General features: G+C 37.7%; 2 protein-coding genes across 2 annotated transcripts; both read right to left on the reverse strand.

The window, feature by feature from the left end:
* Positions 1-4094: 4094 nt before the first annotated feature.
* LOC117345371 lies at positions 4095-11882 on the reverse strand. Its single transcript, XM_033908448.1, has 6 exons — positions 11806-11882; positions 8353-8558; positions 7818-8003; positions 7012-7212; positions 6502-6597; positions 4095-6236 (listed from the first exon to the last, which is right to left on the reverse strand). The coding sequence occupies exons 2-6, from the start codon at positions 8546-8548 to the stop codon at positions 4591-4593; spliced, it is 2325 nt and encodes a 774-aa protein (XP_033764339.1). The 5' UTR covers positions 8549-8558; positions 11806-11882; the 3' UTR covers positions 4095-4590.
* LOC117345373 lies at positions 9625-11300 on the reverse strand. Its single transcript, XM_033908449.1, has 2 exons — positions 10552-11300; positions 9625-10097 (listed from the first exon to the last, which is right to left on the reverse strand). Exons 1-2 carry the CDS (start codon positions 10706-10708, stop codon positions 9907-9909), a joined length of 348 nt encoding a protein of 115 aa, XP_033764340.1. The 5' UTR covers positions 10709-11300; the 3' UTR covers positions 9625-9906.
* Positions 11883-11899: the final 17 nt, after the last annotated feature.

Below are 11899 nucleotides of genomic sequence, written 5' to 3' on the forward strand. Positions count from 1 at the left end.
CACCTGTATATACAAATTACATCTACATCCTTTTATGGTATTCCCCACCTGTATATACAAATTACATCTACATCCTTTTATGGTATTCCCCACCTGTGTATACAAATTACATCTACATCCTTTTATGGTATTTTCCACCTGTATATACAAATTACATATACATCCTTTTATGGTATTCCCCACCTGTATATACAAATTACATATACATCCTTTTATGGTATTCCCCACCTGTATATACAAATTACATTACAAATATACAATCACATCAATATAATCTTGTTATCACATACAAAGTAAAACATTTGTTGCATAGAAATTTTGTAAAAATTAAGATTATGATACATGTATATAGAAAACTAGAGTGGTTGGAAGAACACATAGCTTGTTGAGTGGGTTGAATTTCAGAATTTGTTTTTCAAAACTGGGTCAAAGGTCATGGTCAAGGGCAGTATGTCTACAAATGTAGTACCAATGGAAAGGTCTTGTCACAAGGAACACTCTTGTTAAATATGAAAGCCCAATCTTGTACAGTTAACATACTGTGGTCAATATTACCTGGTATTGTTTTTAAAAAGTAGGTCAAATGTCATAGTCAATGTCAGGGTCAAGATTATTGTTTTTAAAAAGTAGGTCAAATGTCATAGTCAATGTCAGGGTCAAGATTATTGTTTTTATAAAGTAGGTCAAATGTCATAGTCAAGGTCAGGAGGTCTGCAAATATACAAATAGAAAGGTCTTGTCACTAGGAACACATATGTGAGATACCTATATCCTCGTTAGTATTGATACAATGCTGTTTTATATAGACTTTATCTACATGATGTAGCTGTCTATGGACACTGTTTCCGGGGGTATAACAGTAGCGCTCCTGGTGAGATAAAAACACATACAATTCTATGAGTAATTAATAAGCTACAAATTACAAATTTAATTAGACTCTGTATTTATCACCAATTAACCTTACTATCGGTCCCCATACAAATCTATAGTTTTGATATCTGATAAACAATAACAAGAACTGTCGGCAGATGGATGTACTCGGACAACAATGAGTAATTCAAACAAACCACTGCTGATATCTGGCTACAAACATAATTGGAATTATATCACAAATTGGTTGTGGTAAAAAATATTTTAAATGACCAAGGGTGAAAAATAATTCTCAAAGCACTGTCCTGGACAACTTGAGGAGTAAAATGTTTTTCTCCAGCACATAAACCCTGGTATGTCTTAAAGTTAAGATTTGCACTGATATAGATATATTTGCCCTGGATAAAAGGAATTTCTATACGTCAGAGGGCCTTAAAGCATCTATTAATAAAAAACACTATATTCTTAATATATCATAACAAATATAATATGCATTAATAGTTATATACATATATAGATTGGTTTTAAAATGGATTAGACACAACAATTTTTTCAATACTGGCTTTACACAAGATAGTTTGTGGGTGATAACACTATAATCCCACCCTATAACTCACAGTCTATAAAGCCCACCCTATAATTCCCACCACATAATCCCTACCCTATAATTCCCACAATATAACGCTCACCGTATAACGCCCACCCTATAATTCCCCCCTATAATTCCCACAATATAACGCCCACCCTATAATTCCCACCACATAACCCCTACCCTATAATTCCCACAATATAACGCTCACCGTATAACGCCCACCCTATAATTCCCACAATATAACGCCCACCCTATAATTCCCACCACATAACCCCTACCCTATAATTCCCACCATATAACGCTCACCGTATAACGCCCGACCTATAATTCCCCCCTATAATTCCCACAATATAACGCCCACCCTATAATTCCCACCACATAACCCCTACCCTATAATTCCCACCATATAACGCTCACCGTATAACGCCCACCCTATAATTCCCACAATATAACGCACACCCTATAATTCCCACCATATAATTCCCACCCTATAACACCCACCATATAACGCTCACCGTATAACGCCCACCCTATAATTCCCACAATATAATTCACACAATATAATGCCCAACCTATAATTCCCCCCTATAATACCCACCATATAACGCCCACCCTATAATTCCCACAATATAACGCACACCCTATAATTCCCACCCTATAACGCCCATCATATAATGCCCACCCCCATAACTCCCACTCTATAACACCCACCCTATAATGCCCACCATATATCACGCCCACCCTATAACGCCCACCATATAAAGCCCACCATATAATGCCCACCCTATAACGCCCACCATATAATGCCCACCCCATATAATTCCACCCCCCCCCCTTCAATAATTCCCCCCCTTCAATAATTCCCACCCTATAACACCCTGTAACGCCCACCATACAATGCCCACCCTATAATTCCCACCTTATAACTCCCACTCTATAACGCCCACCCTGTAACGCCCACCATACAACGCCCACCCTATTATTCCCACCATATAACGCTCACCGTATAACGCCCACCCTATAATTCCCACCCTATAACGCCCAAGGGTAAGATACAAAAGTGTTATAAACTGATCACATAATCATAGGAAATACATGGAAACTTAACAATGACCAGCTAAAATAGAAAACATGTGTAAGAACCATTAAAAAAGCACATTGGGCGAGCACAGTAAAATACCATGGTAACGGATCTCAATCAAAAAAGGTCTTCTCATAAAATGGAAGTCACTTTTAACATTCATTACAACAAGTTAAAGTCTAATATTGTTGTGGCAAGTCTGAGATTTATTTGATTATCAGTAAAAAAAGAAATAATCAAAAAGAAAAAAATTCATTCAATATGTTTAAAAACAAAGTACATATAAAAATTCCAACAAATATTGTGTACCGAGGAACACTATATGTGACCTACTATGATTCGTTAACAAACTGCTAATTCAAAAAATCACAAACAATCTTTATATACTGTAAACATAGAAATTTACGTGAGGGGAAAATTTACACTAATTACACAGTCCTTTTGATCACAAAAATTCCCCCCATGGCTATTATTTGGATATCAGTTTACGTAATCTCCCATGCGTATAGTTAACATATCGAAATTGCAAAATTACCATGTACTGGTATATGTAACTAGATTTGCCTTCCTCGATATTCCACATGTTCTGTAACCCTGGAATATGTCACGGCAAAATCAAAGACTCCGTCTCGGCCACCTTGTGGATAAAACAAGAAAACTACATGTAGCTTGATGAAGTAGTTTTTTGATTCATCAAACAATAGGTTGTCATAAGGATACATTGACTGACCTTGAACTTTGTTGTTGCTGCTCTGTGATCTTCTAAAGAAATGCATAAGCTTAGCAATTGGTCGCCATTTCTTTCCAGACACCAATCTTTGATTTTGCCATAACAACTTCCAGGGGTGAAGGTAGCAAACGTGAACGTAACCCCTGGAGTATTGAGGATACAGATCTGTATATAGGTACTATATATCCTAACATAAATGTCTGTTTATTTATCAACTGTAAACATAAACGCTAGTTCACCTTACAATTCTGTATGGTACCAATCCTTGGGATATTTTTTTTCCACAGAAGGCAAATTTCAAAATCTATTTAAATATAGTAAGATTTAAATATACAGGTGTATGTATATATGTGACTACTTAGTAAAATATTGATAAATTTCCTTGATATATATGTACCCATATTTGCTGCCATAATTTAAAGCTGGGTTGTACACCCTTTATAAAAGCACCAGAAGATGAGTACAGAAGTCTTTGAGATATTGGACCTTAAAAACATCCAGATCTCCTGTAAAATTGATACGGTAGCCGAGTTCAAGGTTGTTACACCTAAATAATTTTATCATCTCTCCTGAAAGTTTCTACCATAACAGCCATCTTGTCGTTTGAGGTAAAAATGCCACACATTACTGATATCCCTAAGTCCTTGTCTCACACCTGTATGACCTACCTGTGTGTGTTTATTTGAGTGAAGTGAGTCAATCTAGGGCCTGTTTGTTTATGCGGACAAACCGGTTAGGCAGATTTTAAATATAATATTTCAAACATATATATATATCTCTCGACTGACCTGTGAATGTTAATACAGGCCTTGGAAGTCTTTGTCAAGGCTCGTCTGAAAACAATATAAAATCACCAGGCCCATCTTTATTTCATTAACAATCAACACTGGTCAAACCGTTTGGACCGCAAAAACGAAAACGGCCCTAGACTACATTTTCTCCAGAACCTTAATTTTCACTGAGGTAGAATGTAGACAACAATAATAAGAGTTTCATCTTTTCTTATTACTAAGAAACAGGATCCTGTAGACTTCCACATCCTCACCATTTCCATTAATAGGAAATCTGAATCCACTGTTCTGAGGTAAGGACTCACTTGTAGATCCTCGTCCTCTGGGAAGGATTGTGTATCCTGGGGACGTCTCATCCCCTGGGAAGGATTGTGTATCCTGGGGACGTCTCATCCCCTGGGAAGGATTGTGTATCCTGGGGATGTCTCGTCCCCTGGGAAGGTTGGTGTATCCTGGGGACGCCTCGTCCCCTGGGAAGGTTTCTCTATCCCTGGGGACATCTCGTCCCCAGTAATAATACAGAATATTAAACCTCAATCACCTCTAGATCTTCGTCCCCTGAGAAGGTCCCTGTATCCCTGGGTGTCATCCTCCCCAGTGTTAGGTAAGGTTGTGTACTTCTACTAGAACTGACACTAAACTCATCCATACTATCGTAAGTTTCATCTATAAACACTTGCATTGGCACCTTGTGTTGTTTTAGTAAGTCTGACTGCATGATGGAATCACTCTCCTCTATTTGTTCAAAATCAATGACGTAAGAATCCTCAGGTTCGATCTCAATGGATGTATCACTGTTAACTCTATGATGTCCATCCACATGCACATCTGCAGCAACCTCTACTGCGACCCCTTTTGACCTTGACTTTGAACTTTTATATGACCTATGATCTTTAGTTTTAGACTTCACACCTAAACTGTCCATTTCAATTTCAACATCCCGAGGTGTGACATTAGCAATGATTTTTTTGGGTGTTGTGAGTTTTTTTATCTTTGTAGTATCAACTGTCGTAGACTTTGGAGCGTCGTCCTGTGTGACGACTATGATGGGAACTGTATCTAAGTTTCTCTGACCTTTCTGTCGCTGTGACCTACGTTCTGTCTGTAGTCCCATGGTGGTTTCCATGGGGAGACAGATTGGGGCGACAGTGTGTACTGTAGGTTTGTGTACAGTGGGTCTCTCCACACCAGGCCCATCATCCTCAAATGGGATCTCTACAACACTGGTGCCTGTGTCAAAATCATAATAATCCCAGGTAGGAGTCTCAGGCCTCGAGTTGGATCCATGATTTTCTGTGTGTTTACCATGAACCCCCTTTTGTATCTTTTTCTGACGTTTTTTATCTTGACCGAGATTTGATTTTTCTGGTATCGGTACAAATGTACTTGTCTCAGCCGTCGTCGTGCGAGTACTACCTAAACTGTGATGTGATAGATCAATAACACTAGATGAACTTCCCTTGACCTCTGAACCCTGAACACTTGACCCTGTGACCTTTTTCATATTGACCTTGACCACATCTGTGTTATAATCCTCATCCTCTAATATTGTCACACGTTTCAGCGTAGTCTTTGGCACTTCCTCATCGAAGTCCTTCACTTTTACTACAGAATCATCGGAAGGTGAGACCGTGTCATCTCCGATTGTCACCCCTGTGAGCTCAAGTTCGCTAAGTGCACGTTCTGATCCCTCAGACAAGTCACTGAGAGACAAGTTTCTGATGTTGGGGTTACTATAAAACACCTGTGCCGAGTTGGTTACATGAAGGTCTGAAGCATAGTAAACTTTCATGTTGTTAGGTATAGTGTGGTTCATACAGGGAATCAGAGGATAACTTGTCCGCACCAACTTACGCACCGCAGACTTCAACGACAAGTGGTACTGACCAATCAAAAAGCTGCGTTTTGAATACTTTTGCGTGATACAAACCTCAATTTGCACACTACGATTTTGAACAAGATCGGCAGTGACATCTGTGTACTCTAGAGGCTTGGCAAACTTGAATGTTGTCGGGGAGTAGACATGCTGGTACCCTAGGTTTCCTTTCTTCACCTGAAGATGGGCCTCTGTACTTTCTACTCGTATTTCTTCTGTTTTCCTTTTAGAATTTTTTTTCTTGTCTGGCATGAGGTAGGTCTTCACATAAATGGAATGTATCATTGATGTTGTAGCTACAAATAGTGGAAATATAGTGTAAAATAATGTGACAAAAGAGTCCAGTTTGTTGATAGGAATTAACTCTGGTCTCTCAAAACATATATACTAATGTTTTATGTCTAACATCTTAAATACCCTATTTACCTGTTAAATATGAGATATGAGATTCCCCTTTTTTCTCTAATTAAGACTATTACCAGGTAAGTTATACAAAGCAAACAGTATATAATCCATCCCTGCTTACAAAATAATTGGGTATAACTGGGTATATATACTTACGCGGTGGTAAAAGAAGATCTGTGATTTGCCATACTCTAATCTTTAGTGTATTTTTCTTAGCATGGTATTCAAATGTCAGATGAAGGTAGCCCAGAACTGAAAATACAGCATAATTTTACCGAGTTGACATGTATATCAAGAAAAAAGATTTGGCAACATTGTTATACAGAGGCAAATATTATCATAAACAGTAAAAGTATTTGTGGGATGACGTAGAAATCGGGCAGGTTAGACCTTAAATGTGAATACAGCCTGCTAGTTCTCTGTGTGAAAAGATGTTCCCCAAATGCCATATTAACACACACTGTTCTTTAATTTTTTTTTCCAAGTCTGATTTCACTTAGAAGCATATCCCTGGAAAATATTTTTTTAATTTTTAAATAGGCACAGCATGCTCAGGCTGAATAGAGTATGAACTGATACATTTAAAAGAAATACAAAGTACTGTATACTATTGATAATAAAAAAAACTCATAACATTTGTCAAAGTGAGAACAAGTTAATTTATACCAGGATCTTTAGCTCTCTTGTCCTTGACCGTCATGAGATCTTGATTAACAGTGTCCTTGACCGTCACATGATCTTGATTAACAGACTCCACAGCTGAATCTCCTGATAATGACAGATCATCTTTTATAGGGTCGGAAAGGTCAACAGGTGCCTTGTTTGTTTTTAACTCTGTCTTCTTATCCTTCTCATCCACTTGACATTCTGAAATCATGAATGTTGATAATTATACATTTCAACAAAGCAACTGACCTGCTCTCGTCTTTTCTCCTCTTAAAGAGATAATAATATTATGGTTATTCCAGTAAAAAACAGTTTGAATAAAATCACCTCATTTGGTGGTTCTTGTGTAACAAACCTGAAGTCCTCCCACTGGGTACATATTTTACTGGAATAGCACTAAAAAAGACACTTACCTCAAACGCTGTTTCACCACAAGTTTGTGAGGTGTTAAACAAAGTTTGGTGTAAGTTTTAGATGTTGTGTAAGTTTCATAACCACCTGTTAGGTTAAGATCCTGAGATCTTGTATAGGCGTCTAAACAGTATTAAATCCTGAACAAAATAGATGATATCAAATTGAATCATTTTCAGTAAAATACACACAGTGTGACATTGTGCCTTAACTATAATTTCAAAACTTTTTTTAAAAATACATAAAACATTTTAATTTAAAAACATTACCCATTTGATAATTTTAATTTAATTTTTACTAGATCACACAGTCCATGGTTGTAAAATTCCAAATTCACCAGCCCTTGATGTCGGCCTGGTAGAATTGTTCACTACCAGTCAAAATTCTTTTCTTACTAGCTTTATCCAAGATATTTCGGCATTCCTCTGCAGCAACATCTAGAGTTGTCTGCCCCTGCTTGTTTGTAACATCCCAGTGACCCCCAGCTTCAAGCAGCATAGCGAGACAGTCAACATGGCCTGCCTGGGCTGCATAGTGACAAGCCGTAAGTCCATCCAGGGAGTCTGGCTTGTCTGGGTTTCCTGTAATATATATATTAATAATTTCATACCAGAAAGTGAAAGTATTGATAAATTAAAGCAGCATCAATTATAGAATGTATGGTCACAAATATAGATACGTACTGTATAATATTATGTTTCTTTTACATACAAAACTTACATGTACAAATCATACCAACATTACCAAACACACATGTGAACCTGAAAATTGAATTTAAAACACAAAGATATGTTAAATATTGTTCTAACTGAAACACAAAAAAATCAATTGGTCTATTTGAACAATTGAAAGTTCAAATTTTGTTTAATGCTCCTTGTTATACAAAACAAACAGAATGTAGGATGTAGGTACTTAGTTCTAAAGGCTGACCTTTGTGTTTAAGTAGAAGTTTGAGGATGTCTTCCTCCCCATTGTGTGAGGCCTCGTGTAGAGCACTCCACTGATACAGACCAATCAGATTAGGGTCGTAGCCTTGCTGCAGAGCTACTCTCACAGCATCTAGGTCACCATAACGTACAGCCTCATGGAGTTTGGTGTCAAACGTGCCATGTTCCAGACTGCCCATCCTTCCAAACCTGAACGAAATAATGTTTAATTTCATATATTTTAAGTTGGAGCAGCAAAAACATTTGAGTAAAACTAGTTTACCACTTTAAATAGAAACAGAAGTTATTGTCCTGTAGTTTATATCACTAATCTCCTGACATAGAATCCTGACCTTGAATGTGATACTTCTACCTGTGATGTGACCCAATTCTGGCAAATAGGGCAAAATAAAAATGCTCAATTTATAATATTCATATGAATACAATGACCACCATAACAGATCCAACATGAACACTGAAATGACTGTATATTATCTTAAATTCTGTCTCCCTTATATGGTATGCATAGCCATATATGGTATTTACTTTATTTCTATATAGTCATGACTTACACAGTAGCCTGTATCGGTGTGGACACATAAAAGGAGCAGGTCGGGTAGCTCATATATATATAGTATAGTATTAGATACGGTCTCTATCACTCAGAGAATTGAGCATGCTTCTTCAGCTCAGGAGGTAGAGTGAGGGATGATTATCAACCCATAGACCTAAGTTGGATTCCTGTAGGGCACTCAACAGAAGTGCTTGACAGTTGTTCTTGTTCTTTTACCAATGGCACCCCATGAAATCCCAGTGGAGGTACACATATTGAAATTCTGGGATGAGATTTCAAAAATCTCAAATGGTAAAAGCATCCATTTAGAGTTCAGAGGTCCCTGGTTCAAGTCTGGTTGATGCATTTTTCCTCTTTTTGGGATGAGTCCCTGCTTGGACGTTAATCTTTTTCCTCTCCTGTTACAATTATTTAACAGGGAATTAAGCCAGTTCACAGAATAGTGCGTCTCGAACCTCCCAGATAGCATGACTACGTTGGGCCAACGTTGGCCCACAGATGTTGACTACGTAGGGCCAATGTTGGCAAACTACGTTGGCCCAATGTAATTTTGCTCATCGGCCCATCGTTGGCCCAACGTGTTGGCCCATCGTTGGACCAACATTGTATGTCAGATAGCCAATGTTGGCCCATCGTTGGACCAACATTGTATGTCAGATAGCCAATGTTGGCCCATCGTTGGACCAACATGCACTGTATGTCAGATAGCCAACGTTGGCCCATCGTTGGTTTCAAGTGTGTATTTCCAACTATTGGTTTCACCTTCATAGGCCCAACATTGGCCCAACGTAACAAACAGTAGATAAAGTGATGCTTATGTGTAATGCTGGCAACATAAAAATTAATCAGTTGTCATATTGGCAAGTGCTTTACAATTTATTTTTTTTATGATGACAGTTTTAAATACAGTATGTTATGTATCATTATAAAGAGTAAAAACTGATAAATGATTATCAGATGTTAATTTTAGTTATCTGTCCCAGATCAGTCCTGTTCGGAATTGTCACTAAGCACAGCATTGATAGTTACAGTAGCTGCCTGTTGTGTCCTATTTTGTTCCTCTCTCCTTTTCCTGCCACCATCGCGATCACAAGCAAATCTGAACCAATCTTTTCCAATTGCTGCAATTTCCGAATATGTTGCTGTCGCACACAGGCGGTTCTTCCTTACGGTAGCTGTTGGAATAAATAAACAATATATCAAATCTACACAGAATGTAAAAATCAAGCGGCACAGATGGCCTGAATCGCTAACCTGGACATTTCTGCAGTTATGGCATTAAAGTAATATATATGAAATTTGTCAAGTAGTAATAACGACAGTACAGACAAGTATTTTCGAGGCAATCTGCCCCTTTATCAAGAAACAAGGGAATTACAAACGATCTGACATTGAACATGGAACAGCTACACACATTTTGTAAATAAATATACTTAGTATATATATGTGTGTGTGTGTAAGAAATGAAAAATAAATTCTGAAAACTTTATGACCCCGATATCTAGCAAGCAAAAGTGTACGTACGGTAGTGTACGTACGGCAGGTGGTCTTGTGGAATTAATTAATATAATAAAATTACTTCAGGAATTGAAACATATAATTAAAAAGCAAATCATATAGCCTACTTACATTGTCTTTTGGTCAAAGAAATGCTCTCTTTCTTCTTCGTGATTAATCCAAATATCTTCTGTGTAAGTCGAAATAGCACGTGTACTGTGTACAACCAGTTGAACAGCTCGGACAAGGTCCCTGATAAGAATGTAACATCTGCAGGCAGCTTGACCATCCCTAGTATCAGATGTCACGGTTACCAAGGGAACTGGTCCGACCCTTGCTGTGAGAAGCGCTGATCCAGTTTTGTGGGCAGTAAACATGCATAGAAAATGGTATCCTTAAGGCCACTAAAATATTTACCAAAACATTTATGTCCTTGTTCCTGTTTTACTACAGTATAAAAGACTTTAATTTATGATTAGTTATTCTCACGCAAACAATACATTTTATTATATAGTGATTTTGAAAAAAAAATCACTATTAAAAAATCTTATGAAGTGTATTTTTAAAAAATGATTGATTATATATATATCAACTTTGATTACAGATAATCACTTTTGTTTGAATTTGTTGTAAACCTGCTTGGGCTTACAACATCGGGTCAACGTAAGACCAACGTTGGACCAACCTAGGTAATTCAGCACTGAAATGTACTAACAGGGGGCCAATGTTGGGCCAACGTAGTGTTCCCAACTTATCTTCACTTGCTGTCGAGTAAAACAAGTTGTTGTTGGGCCAACGTCGGGCCAACGTTGTATGACCAACGCCAACCATTGGCCAACCGTACAACCATATGCCAACGTTGGCCCAACGTAGTCATGCTATCTGGGCTCTGATACCCGGCTCACTGGTTCACTGTTTTGCCGACTGTGTGATTATAAACTACATTCAAATTAGTCCGAATTTTCTGACGATCTTACTACGTAGGCAGCTTGAAAGGCGATATTAACATCAGAACCCTTCGGATTACATTCAAATGTATTCAATAAAAACCTGCCTTACAAAAACTGAAGAGGTGTGTAAAATTAAAAAGCGGTATTACCAGTTAAATATATCGTCAGTATGCACAACGTGTATTGTGTGTTTGTAGTTTATTATGTCTCATTCGATGGGAAAACATTATGTGTCTCATTCTGAAAAAGAGTGTTATTGGAATTCCAGTGCATCCACTACCGAGTACTGTCACCTGTGGTCGTTGTAACCCTTCACTAATTTGTTGCGTTGGATTGTTTACGTTTAGTGATTTTTAAAACAATTACAACACGTAGAAGGACATTTGAAAATAACGTGCTTTTCAATGCTACGTATTTGTCATATTGAATCGCTTACCATTGATTTTTACATGCTAACTGCCACTTCAAGCAAGTAAAAACAAGCGAAAAATGGTTTCCACAGACGCCATTGCGGAAATCTCTCGTGTCAT

Source organism: Pecten maximus, chromosome 16 (assembly GCF_902652985.1).
Source record: "Pecten maximus chromosome 16, xPecMax1.1, whole genome shotgun sequence".
Lineage (NCBI taxonomy): Eukaryota > Metazoa > Mollusca > Bivalvia > Pectinida > Pectinidae > Pecten > Pecten maximus.

Coding starts and splice junctions, on each gene's coding strand:
- LOC117345371 (XM_033908448.1), bottom strand. CDS start 8,548: ATGGGCAGTCTGGAACATGGCACGTTTGACACCAAACTCCATGAGGCT. Junction 8,004..8,352: donor ACTTCTACTTAAACACAAAG/GTCAGCCTTTAG, acceptor TATATATTACAG/GAAACCCAGACAAGCCAGAC. Junction 6,598..7,011: donor CAAGAGAGCTAAAGATCCTG/GTATAAATTAAC, acceptor CTGTATTTTCAG/TTCTGGGCTACCTTCATCTG.
- LOC117345373 (XM_033908449.1), bottom strand. CDS start 10,708: ATGGTCAAGCTGCCTGCAGATGTTACATTCTTATCAGGGACCTTGTCC. Junction 10,098..10,551: donor TTCTTTGACCAAAAGACAAT/GTAAGTAGGCTA, acceptor TTATTCCAACAG/CTACCGTAAGGAAGAACCGC.